This window comes from Danio rerio, chromosome 15 (assembly GCF_049306965.1).
Source record: "Danio rerio strain Tuebingen ecotype United States chromosome 15, GRCz12tu, whole genome shotgun sequence".
Taxonomy (NCBI): Eukaryota; Metazoa; Chordata; class Actinopteri; order Cypriniformes; family Danionidae; genus Danio; species Danio rerio.
The window spans coordinates 43,703,061-43,720,656 of record NC_133190.1 but is presented as its reverse complement, the minus strand read 5'-3'; the positions used below and the strand labels follow the sequence as shown (position 1 = coordinate 43,720,656).

Sequence of the window (17,596 nt, the reverse complement as noted above, 5' to 3'; positions counted from 1 at the left end):
CGATACCTAATGTTTTTGAGTGTAAAGCAGTTGTTCATCCCTTCATTTTTCTTCGGCTATAGTCTCTACTTCAGATTTCGCCAGAGCAGAATGAAGCACCTACTATTCCAGCATATGTTTTACATAGCGGATGCTCTTCCAGCCACAACCCAGTACTGGAAAATTCATACTTATAGTTTACTCAATTCACCTCTAACGCATGTCTTTGGACTGTAGGGGAGCACCCGGAGGAAGCCCACGCCAACACAGGGAGAACATGCAAACTCCACACAGAAATGCCAAATGACCCAGCCAAGGCTCGAACCAGCAACCTTCTCTGTGCTAACCACTGTGCTAACCACTGAGCCACCATGCCACTCCATACATAATTCAGTATCTGTAATTCAATTTATTAGAAATAGTTTGTTTCCTTATAGCAATTCTTATGTGGAAACATTTCAACAGCAAATGTTTTTGATTATAGTGTAATTTATTTATAAACTTATTTTGAAAGGATCACGTGCTTATGATTGCTTGCAGCTGGTCCCGCATTACTCAATTTATGATTGACCAATCAGACGATTCCTAAGCCACTATGAGTTCCATATCACAGCCATCTTAAGCTGCGTCCCAAATGGCACACTATACACTATGCACTCATGCACTATGTACTTATGCACTTACACACTCAACAGGATAGTATATGTATGTAGTGTCGTCCCAAATGGCACACTAATGGTTTTTTACTAAGCGGAAATTCAAACCGTTTCCCTGATGACGGTTGCCAAATAAGTGAAATAAACGACCGAATTATCAAATATTATCTGCCGTGAGTATTACCGCATTCACCATCAGGAGGCGCTATAATCACTCTCGTAGGAGAATTTTACTTTCACCATCCAAAATAAATAAAGTTATCCAACATGTGCATCCGATAGCTCCGCCCCTTCCACTACGTTAGCAAACCTGCGGTCATTGAGTGCGTAAAGTGTCCATAATTACACACTTCATTTTAGCGGCTGAATGAGAGCATCATCCGGGTAACTAAAGTTCACTTATTATTTTTAGAATTTTCAGTGTGAACGCACTACTTACACTATTTATACTACAAAATGGCGTAGAATAGTGCATAAGTATGCGATTTGGGACGCAGCTTTAGTTTTGATGAATCCCCCCTTCCACCCCTACTCCTCCTTCTTTCCTAAATGGGTGGCACGGTGGCCCAGTTGTCTTACACTGTGGCACTGTTGCCTTACAGCAAGAATGTCACTGGTTCTAGTCCTTACCAAGCCAGCTGACATTTCTGTGCAGTTTACACGCTCTCCCCATGCTCACGTGGGTTTCCCCCGGGTTCCTCCGTTTCCTCCCACCGTCCAAAAACATGTAACTTAAGTTAATTGACTAATCCAACTAATAGACATGCTCCTAGTAAGTAGTTATCTCCTAAAAGCAATCACTATCTGTTCATTAGCTACTACAGCAGGGGAGTTCTGCCTGAGCTCAAACTCCCCTCTCGCCTTGTAAACTGGAGGGAGCCCCGGGCTCGAGGATCTTATGAGCTCAGGGCTCTCTCCCAGGCATGCCAAACAAGCTTTATAATCAATCATCAGCTAAGTGTGAACTCTTGAAAAGCAACTTTTTAAAACCCAAAATAATCCACCCACAAACTTCAGAGCAATTTGATCAATGTTTTTTTTTTACTTTTCTTTTTTTAATTTTTAGCATCAACTTAAAAAAACAACAACAAAACGAATAAAACAAAAATCCAGGAGTGAAGAAAAGCATTTTTACATTTATAACAGGCATGTTTTAATACTGTTTTACAGTCAACAGAACAATGAGTCAAAACCAAAACAAAGAATAAAAATACCCTCTACACAAAGACAGCATGAGCAGAGGAATTTCATTTCCTATAATAAAAACATTGAAATGCCAAAAAAAAAAAAAAAATGGACAGAAAAACGCATAAAAAAATAAGTAAAAAGCGGTTTTCTACCTGTGAAAATCGGAGCTGCGAAAAAAACGCACACAAGCAAAAGCCAGTGCGCAGATCTGTTAAAAATGTCAGCGTAGGTTTGCGTGTCTGTCCGCAGGATGAACAAACCCTGCCATGATCGCAGTTCAATATCTACAAAATCTGCATTTGAACAACTCACTTATATACACTGTACAACAATTCATCTCAAAATTACAGCTTGTACAAAAAAACGGCATTGAGATTTACAGTGCGCTCTCAAATCATGTGTGCCTTTCCAATCCAAATCTGCTCCTCTCTCTCGGCCTTCTCTCTCTCTCCTTCTCATTTTGATTTATATTTTATTGATTTTCACTTTCTTTACATTTCCTTCCCTGCATCTTTTATTCAGTATTCTGTTTCAGGACTTGGCATTTTCCCTCTTTTCCGACTTGCTGTTATTGCTTTCGTCCTCTCCCTGCGCTTCTTTCTCTGGAGGTTTTTGTACTTCATGCTACAGGCGTGTGTCATTCTTGCATTGTAAGTGCCTGCGAAACGCACACAAAACGTTAGGATGATGTTCTGCATATGGCTTTCTGATATGCAATCGAGAATAATCATTAAAAGAGGCAGACATAACGTACAGAAGAGCATTTGCCCACGTTCCATTAAAACACTCACGCGCTTCACCTAAATAGTGCTACTGAGGATCTGGCTAATGCTTCACACAAATGAAGACGCCGCTGCCAGTCCTGAGCTTTAAGCGTGACGTGGAAAAACGATTTCAGGCTTGGCCGAAGTAAATATGAACATATTGTCCATCGATTTAGTGCACCAAAAAAAAAAAAAAATGTATTAACAATAAAATTGGGAAGATAACACCATAAAACGTGTGCTTTTTTTTTTGGACTGTTTATACAAAGTGATTCATATTCATGTCCACCTGTGCACAGACTGCAGGAGTTCTGTTCCAAAACCTAATGAGCTGCCTTCTGAGTCGACATCTGAACTCAAATGGACCCTCATAAGTGAGCGAACGAAAAGAAAAGCGACTCGGCGGAATATTAATTAGCTTAAACAGACAAACAAATAAACAACAGAAAAGATGATTGGAATTTCTCCCAACTAGTTTAAGACCAGCAAACTGCCATAAATCCTTAATATAATTCATGCGAAATGTAGAGTAAGACCGTACAATGCCATTTCTTACAATATCAGATCTTGAAGATTATTTTAGAAGAGAAAATGCTAAGCGGTAAACACTCCAACTGGTGATTGATAGTTATGTACACTCTCAGAAATAAAGGTGCGCAAGTTGTCACTGGGGTGGTACACCTTTTTAAAGGCCGGTGTCCTGTTTAGCTCCAACTCTAATCAAACACACCTGCTAATAGATTTCTAGTGATCTTGCAGACACTGATTAGCTTTTTCAGGTGTGTTTGATTAGTGTTGGAGCTCAACTGTGCAGGACACCGGCCCTCCAGGACTGAGTTTGCCCACCCCTGCTTTAGAAGAGTCAAAAACTTACGTACATCACCTTTAGGTTAAACGCTGTTTACCTTTAAAAAATGTTGTTTTGAGTTATTAAGTAAGTAATAAGTAACTTAAGTAAGTTTTGAGTAAAATTGAGCTATTAAAATAAGTTAATGCAACATAAAAATTATTTGTTGTTTTGACTTTTTAGTCATCCAATTTTTTCCAGTGTAACTTTGAATGGGGAAAATGCAGTGGTCAACATGGCTACTCTAGAAAAAGAAAGCTGTAGCTGCGTCCCAAATGGCACACTATACACTATGCACTCATGCACTATGTACTTATGCACTTACACACTTAACAGGATAGTACATGTATGTAGTGTCGTCCCAAATGGCACACTAATGTTTTTTTACTAAGCGGAAATTCAAACCGTTTCCCTGATGACGTTTGACGGTTGCCAAATCAGTGAAATAAACAACCAAATTGTCGAATAATACCTGCCGTGAGTATTGCCGCATTCACCATCGGAAGGCGCTATAATCACTCTCATAGGAGAATTTTGCTTTCACCATCCAAAATAAATTAAGTTATTCAACATGTGCGTCCGATAGCTCCGCCCCTTCTGCTATGTAAGCAAACCTGCGGTCGTTGAGTGTGTGAAGTGTCCATCATTACACACTTCATTTTAGTGGCTGAATGAGTGCATCATCCGGGTAATTAAAGTGCACTTATTATTTTTTATTTTTAAGTGTGAACACACTACTTACACTATTTATACTACAAAATGGTGTAGAATAGTGCATAAGTATGCGATTTGGGAGGCAGCTTAAGTCTTCTAGTAAAGAAGCCAATCATTGATCACTATAGACTTATGATCCTCTGTAGGAGGGGCTCGGTCAGGGTGTGCTTTTTTAAATTTAAACATTCTCTTTATTGTATTTTTACATCAGTACAAATGATAACTTTTACATATGTGTACTTTTTTCTTCTTAAACACAAAATTGTAACATCACGTTACTATTATTTAACAGAACAAAAAAAAAAAAAAACAGAGAAATGGGGGGGGGGGGTGAAGGGGCAAAGAAAACAGAAAAAAGAAGAGAAAGGAAAAAAAATAAATGAATAAAAGAACTAAATAAGGGGGGGTATTTGAAGTGCATTTACTAGGGTTCAATCATTGCTCTCTTGTTAAAGTATTCAATAAATGGATTCCATATTACATGGAAATTCTTTGTTTTATTTTTTAGGGAAAGCCTTAGCTTCTCAAGATGCAGACAGGACATGACATCCTTTATTTGTGTGGAGCAACAAGGAGGATCTTTTCGTTTCCAGTTTAGTAGAATCAATCTACGCGCCAAAAGGGTTATAAATTTAATCACTGTACGTTGATTATTAGATTAATCTGCATCATCACTGACTCAGGGTGTGTTTTTAAGACGGTTTTTGCAGCTTCATTGTTATGAATCATCTGGGGCCTGCAAATGTGCAGGAATCTTAACGAATACTGTCCTCACAGATATGAGAAATACATTAACATGCAGCTTAAAATGTCTATTTAAAATGTCTTTTAAATTAACCAAACATACTTGAACTTTAATGTTCTCTGGTTTTGTAATCCATGTGAAATGAATGGGAGGTACAGTCTTTCAATATTTCATTATTAAGTCATTCATTATTTCATTATTTTGAAATAAATTTCTGTGTACACTTGTAAACACAGAGGTCGCTGACCTTTTCGGGAGGACATTTGGCTTCAGGATTAAGTTGAAAAATTAACGGACGTGGAATTATTCAGAGGATGATAATGTGTAACATTTAAGTTATCGATTCTTATGGTAGTTACATAGTTTGACAGGATGGCGTCTGGTTGTGTCCTTCAGAAATAGTCACAAGGTTGATGTCGTGAATTCATTCCCTTCAAGTATTTTGTCTAAATATTTTTAGAATGATTCAAATGTTTAGAAATGCAATTTAAGAGACAGTTGTTGTTGTTCAATTTCATTGGTGACTCCAAATGTGATATTTAATCGTAAGCTTGGCAAACAGTTCTAGATAAACTGACCTTTCCCCATTCAAAGAGATTCAAAGATGGCCACCGAGTGAATGACTTGCCTTCAAGGGAATTTGATAATAGGGCTCTGATATATTCTCATGTATTACAAACATCTAAATAGAGAATGAAACAGGGTTTTTAAGCTAGCTTGAGCAGACTTGAGTCACACTTGATCCCAGTTAGAGTTTGATGAAGACCAAAAATAAAATGATGCATGCATCAAACAGAGCGCTAAAGAGATGATGTGTTTTTGTAGGACATAGAGAAGCTTGGCATCATCCTTGTTCCCCTAATTAAAATGAAATAATATAGGCTTGTTTAGTTTAGGCTATTGCTGAAAATGAGATATTACCTAACATTTAAGATGCTTGCATGATTAGTGATGGTAATAGTTTTCATAAATAAACTCATGTATGAATTTTGAAGACTAACTACAATGAGAAGTAGAAAGCTAAACATACGTTTTAGCTTGCAAACTTCTAGTTTAATGTTTGTAAGTTTGTTGAAGGTGCAAATAAAACAATTATAAACACAATGAGTCTGAAAAAGCAGATTAGTTAGCGAGATAAGTTTACCTGCTCGCCATAATGACGGTTTTAGGTGACGCTCAAAGGCGCCCTCTATAGCATGGGTCTCAAACAAGATTCCTGGAGGGCCGCAGCTCTCCACAGTGTTGCTCCAACCCTGCAAATAATGGATTTGTTTAAAAGAGTCTTGAACACCTTGATTAACTTGATCAGATGTGTTTAATTAGGGTTGGAGCAAAACTGTGCAGAGCTGCGGCCCTCCAGGAATCGTGTTTAAGACCCATGTTTTACAGTAATTAAAATAATATTCACCCATTTTTAAAAACCTGACCTAAATATTTATAGTCAGCATGCTCAACATATCCGCTATAAGGGATACTTTTTTTTTAATTATACCCTTTTTTTGGTACAGATTTCGGCGAAACAAGTTAACTGCTAAAATGTCCAAATCGGAAATTTAAAAAAAATTATTTAAAATAAATAAAATGTGAAAATTAAAAATAAAAGTGGACTTTACATTGTTAAATTAGAAATAAAATAATCAAAAACTAAACAAAACGAGGTATCTTAGAAGGCAGCATGATACCGTCTAAATAGGCAGCTCACTAGGTTTTAGAGCGCATCCCGATTTCGAACACACAAAAAGGGCAGCACCAAACACATCCGGATCTGGAAGGAACGATGAAATGCACCAGGCATATTCGGAAAACACGTCTACAGATCATTGGTCTCCGCTTCTTGTTGCTTTAATCGTATGGTCCCCCGTTCATGACATCACTTCCGGCCACTTCCTGTGCTTTTATATTTGGGCTGCTCATGCATCGGGCAGCGCTGACAGTCCGCGCATCCGTCCTGCTTTATTCATACAAGCTCAGACAGATGCAAGAGTTTGTGTCTTTTACGTCAGAAAACACGTCCTGTTGACAAATCAGACCTCAGTCTGCTGCGTATGCGGATGCATGTCTTCAAAACTGTCCAGACTTCCTCCAGTCTCAGAGTCTTCGAACCCGCAGGGGGCGGAAGAAACGGAGGAGGCGGAGGAAGCGTTGACGGACAAACGCTCCTCCCTGCCAGTGAAAGTGCTAAACTCCTCCCCTGTGGAGCCGAGCGGCAGCTGATGTGGGGGCAAGTATTGGCTGGGGTGAAAATGTGGGCGGGGCTTCCGGTCGCCACTCAAAGTGCTCTCCCTGGAGACGGGTTGATTGGCAGGCGAGGTATCGAATTCCTCAGTGGGAAGGGGAGGGGGCAGCTGGTCCTGGGACATGAACTCCTCCTCCTGAGGAGGCGGGTAGTCACTGTCAATGTCAAATCCGCCCAGGTAATAGTCTGACTCTAAGGCCACGCCAACTTCAGGTGTTTCATAAGTGGGAACTTCCTCGATGTCAGGTAGGCGTGTGCTGGGCAGCCAATCAGAAGTGTCCCAATGGTACGCTGCAGAAACAGAAAGCAGGACATTAGGAATCATCGAATGGATTAAAAACTAACGGAGTCCTCTGGATGGTACGTGATGGTGCTGGGCTGCATGCTCTGTTCTGAGGGGGGTTAACAGGTTAGACCAGGGGTCACCAATCTCGGTCCTGGAGGGCCGGTGTCCCTGCAGGTTTTAGCTCCAACTTGCCTCAAAACACCTGCCTGGATGTTTCAAGTATACCAAGTAAGACCTTGATTAGCTTGTTCAGGTGTGTTTGATTAGGGTTGGAGCTAAAATCTGCAGGACACCGGACTTCTAGGAACAAGTTTGGTGACCACTGGGTTAGACATTGGTCCTGTCCCAAATGTTGCAGTTTTCACACCCATTTCTTTTCCCATTTTTGGGGGGGGGCAACATACCGTTGAAGACTTGAAAAATGATTAGCCCTTTAGTGAATTTCTTTTTAAATATTTCCCAATTGATGATTAACAGAGCAGGAAAATGTTCACTATTATATTTTGCTTTTAATATTTTATTAGATTTAGTTTGGCAGAAAATGGCTATGGTCAATATTATCAGCACCCTTAAGAAACAAGTTTTTTCGATTGGCTACAGAACAAACCACTGTTGTCTAATGACCTAGTTAACCCAATTAACCTACTTTAGTTAAGCCTTTTAATTTCACTTTAAGCTAAATACTAGTATCTTACAAAATTACAAGTAAATATTATGTGCTATCATCATGACAAAGTTAAGTCAGTTCTTATAACTATGAAAAATTGTGAATAAATGATATTGTTAATTATATGATTAAATTATTGAAAAACAATCTCTCCACTAAAAAAAAGAACACTTGGGAAATAAAAAAGTTATTAAAAAAAAAATCATAGAGGGCTAATGACTTCGTCTTCAACTGCAGACTCATTGGAAAATGTGCCAGTCTCTATAAGACAAGTATGTGAATCTAGAAAAACATCTCACTGCAGTATCCAGATGCAATGACAAAAGTGGCTTTAATTTTTTTTTTTTTTAATAAAATTCTATTTTCACAAATTCTTATTAAGGCTGCCTTTTATTTTAAATAAGGATTCCTTGCACATTACTATAGTAATCAACATTTGAAGTGAATCAAAAGTTTTTCAATAGTCCTAAGACAAGAATGGATGGTGTTCAATAGTTTTAGGACAACCCTGACCCACCTCAAATGTCGACTACTATAAATTACAACCTAACACACTGTTATCAGGACAACAATTATAGGACATTTAAATGCCAATAGGACAGACAGACAAACTGTGTTTGATTCATGGTAATAACAATTAAATCATTGTCATAACAATTACCAGATTCAACTTATGTATAAGCATCTAAATCAGAGATGTCCAAACTAGGGCCTGTGGGCCAAAGTTGGCCCTTGGTAACCTTTGATTTGGGCCACCATCCCATATGAGAAGAGAGTGAGAATAATGGGGACGGTTGTTTTATTGATGACCTACAAAAAAGCAAATACATCTTTACATTATATGTTGCAAATTAATTAAATTATATATATATATATATATATATATATATATATATATATATATATATATATATATATATATATATATATATATATATATATATAATTATATAATTTAATTATCTAATTTATATAATTTTTTTTATATATAATTAAAAAAAAATTTTTTTATAAATAGTTGTAAGTAAACCAGGGCAAAAAAAAAAAAAAAAAAAAACAGGTTCAACTTGGCTAGTGTAAAACCATTCTGTTATAAACTGAATTGTTTTTTTTATTGTAATAAATTTATTATAAATGCAAAAATCTATTCTACGTTAGTTAATATGAAGCAATGATTTCTAGTTATTTTAAATGACCCATGGCAACTTTAATATAGATTTTGGTATATTTATCTTCAGCCCACCACCCTCAATCAAGACTGTTTTTTGGCCCTTCATAAGAAAAAGTTCAGGCACCCCTGATCTAAGTGAACAAAAAGTGTGTTTTTAAAGAAAAATAATGAAATAAATATCATTACTAATTTAAAAAAAAGTTGTACTTTAAATAGCTATTATTTCCTTTATAAGTTTCTCTTGATTTATTAGATATGAGTTGAACTAAAATGTATTTTGTTTCGTTCTATAATGTTCTAATGACATTTCTTCAATGGCAGGCTTTTTTAAATAAAGATTTCAAGCATTTCCTTGCATAATACTAGCAGTCAACATTTGAAGTGGATCAAAAAAGTTTTTTAATTTGTTCTAAGACAAGAATAGATATTGTTCAATAGTTTTAGAACAACTTTTACCCACTTCAAATGTTGACTACTGTATATTATGACAACACATTGTTATCAGGACAACAATTATAGGAAATTTGATGTTTAAATGCCAATAAGATAAAAAGACAAAATGTATTTGATTCATGTTAATAACAATTAAATCAGTCATAACAAATACCAGATTTAAACTTGCTAAGTGTACTAAAAGAAAGTGTGTATACAAGTAATTGAAAGGAAGTAATTTATTAAGTATTATAAGTAATTTAAAAGAAGTTATACTTTAAACAGCTATTAATACATTTATAGCTTGATTTATTGGTTATCGGTTTGACTATAATGTAATTTCTTTTTTAATTAAAAAATTTTCTTCCAATTTTTAAATCAAAATATGATCATTTTGTGGAGAGTGTTTCTCAACCGTTTTACTAGAGGACCACCAGCACTGCATGTTTTGGATGTCTCCTTTGTCACACTCATTACAGCTATTTTAGTCTCTGCTAATGAGCTGATGATCTGAATCAGGTGTGCTTGGTTAATGTGCAGAGTTGGTGGTCCTCCAGGAACATGGTTGAGAAACACTGATTTAGTGCATTGTTTTCCCCTGATTGTATCACCAGGAGCTATAGCTATTCATTTAGTCTTGCCTGTATGTGTTTTTTGTACTATGAAAAAGCAGGTAGCTGCTGAATTGCATTTTAGGAATTAGCAAGGGACACAGTTTCACCTAAATAGTCCCTACTGAAGAATAAAAAAGCCACTTACATCTTGGATGGCCTGAGGGAGATGAGATTAACATTTTTTGACCATTAACCAATCAACAATTTTTTTTGGTCAGCTATCACTTTACACAGTTTTTGCACACATTTCCACAGGCACATTTTTTTTTACTTTCCTAATGAGTCTGCGTTGCCATTTCCAATTCAATTTCAGCGGGACTCGAGACAGGAACATTATACTGAACATCTCCACATGCAGGATCTCTCTGGAGTGAGTGAACATGCCTGAAAGCTGATTCGAAGTCAAAGGTCAGAGGTCAGTCGACAAGCCAAACGCATTCACCGAAAAAAAAAGCAAACCAAAAACAAATGAGTGCGAGGACCGCATGCAGCAATGCATGAAACACAGAAGCGCAGGGACACACACATACGCACACACACAAACAGACGCACTGTACATGGCCTAATCCTCGCTATCAGAAAACATCAATATCAAACCAAAGGAAAGCACAAAGTCAGCAATGCGGGGGAAGAGACAGACGAAAGAGAGAGGAAAGAGGTGACGGAGGACTGCAGGTACTGATGTGTGTGTGTGTGTGTGTTGGGCAGAGCTTTTGCCGCTGGATGATGTGACATTTCCCAGAATGCAATAGCTCCGTTTGTCAGCAATACGGAAAGGGAGAGAGAGAGGGGGAGAGAGGAATAGACAGAACAAAGTGTGGAGAGGAAGGAGGGCAAGAACTCTGGGAGATTTAGCTGAACAAAGCAGGAGGAAAGAGAGAACGTGAATCACCTCTGTTGAAGTTTTGACCTTGATCCATAACGGACACTGGCAGGCGGAAAACAGCAGACAGACAGAGAGAGAGAGAGAGAGAGAGAGAGGGAGAGAGATTTGTGGGTCAGCAACAAACCCATCTTACACCCTCAAGTGTGTTTGTGTGTGAGTGAGTGTGAGAGAAAACACCTTAATCGAATGCATTAACACTGCCTGTAGATCTTTAAATCCAACCAAATTGATGAAGAAATCGAACTATTTTATTCATTCATATTAAAACGGATGATGGAGACTCGTCCCCAAAGCTGTCATACTAACATGTATGAATGATTGCATGATTCAGGATCTGAAAAGCTACTCATCGATGAATTTGCTCTTCAGTGTTTGGACTCTCAGTAATGATTTCAAATCACACTGAACTGAGCTAAACTGAACTGAACTTAAACACTAAAAACTGAACTACCCTGATCCAGTTACTATGACCATTTATGTGAAGCTGCTTTGACACAATCTACATTGTAAAAGCGCTATACAAATAAAGCTGAATTGAATTGAATATGAATGAGACCGTACACATGACGATGAATCAGACACTAAATCAAAAAAGTTACAAAGTGCTGTGAGTTTGTGTTCATTTATGAGGACAAAAGTGAATATTTTAGTGCTGTTTTCTGTAGTTTGAATACCCAACACCTTTAAAAAATGTGTGTTGTGATTGTACAATTTAATACAAATTAGACACTCAATAAAAATGTTACAAAGTGGTTTATGATGACAATAAGTAAAGTTTTTAGTGCTGTTTTCTATGTTTGAATAACTAAAACCTGTGTGTGTGAAATGATGTGTTCACACCAGACACGAAACTGCAAATAAATCGCACTATTCACACTTAAATAGAAATGTGAACATTTTGAGTTTATTCACTTCATTTGCGTATCAAATTCACTCGATTCATGTGTCAAATTCACTTCACAATAGACAAGGATTCATGGGCAGGGATTCTGTCTGCCTGGTGACTCTAGCCTCATTGAGAAATGGCTAACATGGATTTTAATGAGAGAGTAGCTGTGCTTATGGGCTTTAGAAATGCTGAAAAACAGGGTATATTCGTTCGGCGCCGTGTCTGAGCCACTAGATCCAGAGGTGCACCCAGCTCTGTAAGTTCATCAGCTTCTCCAAAAACTAAACCTGGATGATGGAAGCTTTCAGCAGTGCTTCAGACTGAGCTGAGCCCAGTTTGATCAGCTGTTGTCCGGTAAAGAGGATTTCCCCTCCAACAACAGGCACTACATCATAATCACGGCCCTAGAAGAGCAAGCTTATGATTGGTCAATGCGGCACAAATGTCTGCTGAAGTTCAGATTTTCCAATTCGATTTGCAGCGCCTCATTCGTGCAAAACGTGCTGCAGGATGTCTATTCGCATCTTTCCATTGACTTAACATGTGAATCATTTGCGATTGACGCTTCATCCTTGTCTGGTGTGAACGCAGCATGAGGAAACCACACTCAAATGTATTTATATTGCATGTTGAGGTTATCCAGCCCGATCTCACACGGCAACCGTAAAGGTCCCTGAAGCTGCGGACACACTGCAATTTTTCCCCCCCCATAGACTTCCATTTATAGGCACGCAAATGCGTCAGACCGGAAACGCAAGCTCGTGTGACAAGTTTTGCAGTTCGCTGTGTTGGAAAGTTCAAGGCTGTTAAACTCTGACCTGATAAATTGCATCACATGATTGCGTGAGACCAATCGAGGATCAAAACATGACCTCTCTGAACAGAAATTTAAAACATGGAGCAATCGCTTGCTTTTTTTAATGTCTAATGATCTTGTTCAATCCCGCCACTTTTCGCAGCACCACACAACAGAATTCCGATTGGAAAAACACTAGTGTGACCGCAGCATAACTTGTATAAATGAGATTGTTAGCTATTAAATCAAAAAAAGTTACAAACTGCTATGAAACAGCGTTGTTTTATGGTGGCAAAAGTGTCTAATGTGTGTCCTCAAACCCCACTCCTAACCCTACCCTCATTGGGTATGAGTAAATTCTGCTAAAATGTATGAAAGGGATTGTAAACTAACATGAATTAGCCACTAAATCAAAAAGTTATGAACTGCCATGAGACGGCATTGAATTAGGATGGCAAAAGGTTTTAGTGCTGTTCTCTATATTTGAGTACCTAAAACCTTAAAAAATGTGTGTGTATGTGTTTGTCAAAAAACCATACTCAAATGCATTTACACTGCATGTAAATGTGTTTATTCATCCCAATAGAACTATTTTGTCTAAAAGGTCGCTAGTTTATATAAATTCATGCAATATAATTAATGAAAACTTAATATTTTTAAAAGAAGTGTACTAAAATAAAATAAAAATAAAAACTAAATGTACTAAAATGTATGAATGAGATCATAAATATTGATATAAATTAGTATAGAATAGTAAATCAAAAAGTTACAAACTGCTGTGAGTTTGCGTTAGTTTATGATGGCAACAAATGAGATTTTAGTGCTGTTTTCTGTTTAACATCTTCAAAATAATAATAATAAATACATCTATCAATAAGTCAAGATCCATTCATTGAAGTCTTGTTTTCTGGAAAAATGCATCACAATTAAGTGTTTTTTAGCTTAAAATATTTGTATATACCACTGGGTTCAGAAATGTTGGCAAATTTTCCTTGTTTTAAGCATACACTTGCTTTATTGTGGTAACATACACATTTATCTGACAAGCAAAATTGTTTAAGAAGTGTAGTTTTCTGAATAAATCAGTCTAAATTAAGTTAGTTTAAGCTAAATAAAAAAAATATATATATGTAGATATACCCTGAGAGTCAGATTCAAAAAGACTAATTTTTGACCTTATTAGAAGACTTTAGAAGCCATTGTCCCCCTCACATTTTAATCATAAACTCACTTATTTATGAAACTTTTACTTCAATAGATACATTTATTTCAATATTAAAAACAAAAAAGCATCAAAAATAAGCACATTTATGCTGAAAACATGCTGAAATATTTGCCACTGGGGTCAGAAAAGCCCTCATCATTTTTAATTTTCAAAAATAAAACTTTTCTTTACTTATTGAAAGACACTTGGCACATTTTATTTCTAGTTTTAAAGCTAAACTTACTTAATTATGATGCATTACTTTCAAAAAACAAAATTTTGTTTTTATTTACATAATCATTTTGTTTCCTATGTAAATACAGAATGATTTAAGACATTTTTAAAACATTTATACTAAAAAAAACGATACAATATTGTATTTCTAGTGTCTCAGTGAAATCATCTACTGTACTGTATATCCTACCTATACAACACGTGCATATATTTTTGTATTGGTCAATAGGTGCATGTGATACTACAGCAAAATATGATAGTTACTGCAGATTTCTGCTACTAAACACAAATAAATATACAATAAATGCAATACAATCAGTAAAACGTAACATTTTTGGAGCTCTGCGTAACTATTCTGTATTTATTTGTCTTGTTGTAATTTCTTTCTTGAAAAAAAAAAACTTTTTGCATTGTGTTTGTCATGTGGTCAAGCATAGCTATTGTGTATAAAATAATAATCCTAATTGCACAGCGCATTGAGGATTCAATTAAACTGCTTCATATTTAGGATTAAAGCAGAACAAACCAAATGTGAATATTGTGAGTAATATTCAGAATAACAGTAATTGCAGTAACTAGTATATTAGGGAAATTATGTTTGCCTCTCAAATATTTGAAGCACGTTTAAAACAGGAAAAGAAGAGAAAGGTAGTGTGTGTGTGTGTGTGCAGTCTATTTCAGCTTATTAAAGAACCTGTGTTTGATCTTCATCTGTGTGTGTGTGTGTGTTTGATCGACTGATGAAGTTAAGACTCAAATGTCATTTAAATGTGGACCGACTAAAGTGAGTTTGTAATCCAATATTGAGGAGACACTTGGGAACCAAGAAAATGTCCCCACAAGGTTAAAATGTGGTACTTTTGTTACTGGCAACATTAAAAATACAAGATACAATACATACATGCACAAACAAGCAGCGCACCATTTGGAGCAATCCAAGCTAATCTAATCAGCAAATGAGGTTATTTTTGTATCAACGTAACAGTGAAACCTTCGGGACTAAAAATAAATACAAAATCACATAATAGATATTGCATATCCACTGAAACATATGTAAAACAATCATTATTTAAAATAAAAAAATTAAGCTGAAGCTAGCAAGCTGGCTAAATGTATATATAAGTTAAATACATTTTAGCAGCAGAGGTGTCATTTATAAGCTGTTGTTTACCTTTAAACAAGTGTTGTTATTGTTAAACTATGAAAAAGTATACAATAATTTAAATAGATAACAATAAAATATAAATACTATAATATTATTTACCAAAAATATATATTTAAGTACACATAACTGTGCAGAATAGGGCTAAATAAATGAGCAGTATGCTTACGCTAATGCTAATGCTAACAGATGTCTTTGTTTAGCTTTTTATATTAGCCATTTAGCTGATAGCAGCTCATGAAACAAATGATTACCATTAAAAATATAGCTGCACATGTGGTCAAATGCAGGAAAGTGTTTGTGAAATGTGGAAGTATGAACTAGTTTTGCAACTAGTGGAGAACTTTGCAGATTCAGAAGTTTGTTGGATTTACAAACTCTAAATCAAAGACAAGCAGAAACGCTCAAACAAGCTCATCAGCCTACATTACTTTAACATGTTGAGCTTTGAAGAGACACTTGAAAAGAGTTTTTTTTAACTACTTCAAACGTGTGTGTGTGTGTGTTTGTGGGATCTTCTTGTGTTTGCGAGACCAGCTTATGCTCTGGGTAATACATAATCTGTGTGTGTTTGTTAGTGAAACATCTGATGTCTGTCATTTGTGTGATTCTGATATTTCTCCTAGCGAACTGTGTTGTCTTATTCATGCACACACACACACACACACACACAAGAGCACAAACACACACGATATTTTTGATATAATCTTTAGTGTATCAATTTAAAGGGAAAAGGGAAAAACTAGAAATTCATAACATTTTCAGAAATTAAAATGCTTTATATATATATATATATATATATATATATATATATATATATATATATAATTACAAGGAATATTATATTTTTAAGATTTATTTTAAGTCTGGGGTTAAAGATGACCACAGGATGGCAACAGAGATCACACAATAAGACCTTAAGGGAGATAGACAGCTTTTCTCAGTATAAGATTTAAACTATATCTGATCTAATTATTATAAAACAGGTAAGTGACATTCTAAGTCAATCTGCTGTAACAATACCATAATAATCTGGTAGTGTTTGCTTTGCTTTGTTAATTATTGTGATCTCCCAATTGCAACAGAGAAATACTGGGAAATCTTAGTAGACTGATGGCATTTCATGCCGTTCAGCCTTATAATCTTAAAATGTGAGCAAAACAACCTGTTTTATCTTGATTTTAGACAATACAATAAAGAATCATTCAAACACTAGCTCTAAAGTGACGTTTGTGAATGAGCAACAGCTTCTGCTGTTTTGATGGTCAGCTGCAGATGTGTAAGTACAGCGAAGAAAGTAGTTCCTCTTACAAAAGGGTTTTTAGACTCTCTGTGTTTGATTTTCTTTTTTATATACACAATTATGCCGTTAAACTGTTGTATAAATGCAATATCACTCTCGTAGCAGTGCAATATGGCTGTTTATCAGCACTTGTGGGACATTAAGGCAATCAACCTGCGGTCTAGAGCCAAAGTTTACTAAATTATTTAAAATAAAATATAAATATTAGAGTAAATATATTTATAAGAAGTTCTCTTTTGAGGAATAAAGGTTGAGTTAATTTAATGATAGTTCATATTAAAACAAGGCCTGTGAATATAACATGAGTAATATATGAAAAATGTAAATTAATATAAACATAAAAAGAGAAATGTTGAAATAACTTAGATGAATTGAAAGCGGAAATATTAAAATTAATAATATAAAAAAGTTTAATTTATATAAAATTAATATAAAAAATTAATATAAAAGTTTAAACTAAATCAAAACAAAAAAATCTCCTATATCAAAGCAAACTAAATTTTTTTAAATAAAATATAAATATTAGATTATATATATTTTAAGTCCAAAATGTTTTCTTTTGAGGGATTTAGTGTGGGTTAATTTAATAATAGTTTATATCAAAACAAGGTCTGTGAATATAACATAAATATTAAATGAATAATGTTAATTAATATGAGCATAAATTGAGAAATGTTGAGATAACTGACATACATTGTAAGCGGAGACCTTAAAATTAATAACATTAAAACAAACCAGTTTAATCATTATCCAAACCAAAAGAAATGTATAAAAGTATACTAAACTATTTGAAATAAAATATAAATATTAGATTAAATATCTT

The 17,596-nt window shown here is 35.5% G+C and overlaps 1 protein-coding gene across 6 annotated transcripts in view; it reads right to left on the bottom strand.

Annotated features, from left to right (window-relative positions):
• Positions 1–1,653: 1,653 nt before the first annotated feature.
• The window catches only part of fat3a (FAT atypical cadherin 3a), a 523,435-nt gene continuing 507,492 nt past the window's right edge, over positions 1,654–17,596 (bottom strand). For 3 of the 6 annotated variants that reach the window (XM_073923188.1, XM_017350986.3, XM_021481445.2), the window contains 2 exons: positions 11,192–11,227; positions 1,654–7,420 (listed from right to left, as the gene is read on the bottom strand). In XM_073923188.1, the coding sequence (XP_073779289.1) occupies positions 6,918–7,420; positions 11,192–11,227 (539 nt within the window). In that variant the 3' untranslated portion in view covers positions 1,654–6,917. The remainder of the gene's footprint in view (positions 7,421–11,191; positions 11,228–17,596) is intronic. The other 3 variants (XM_073923189.1, XM_021481446.2, NM_001077577.3) reach the window with 2 other exon arrangements.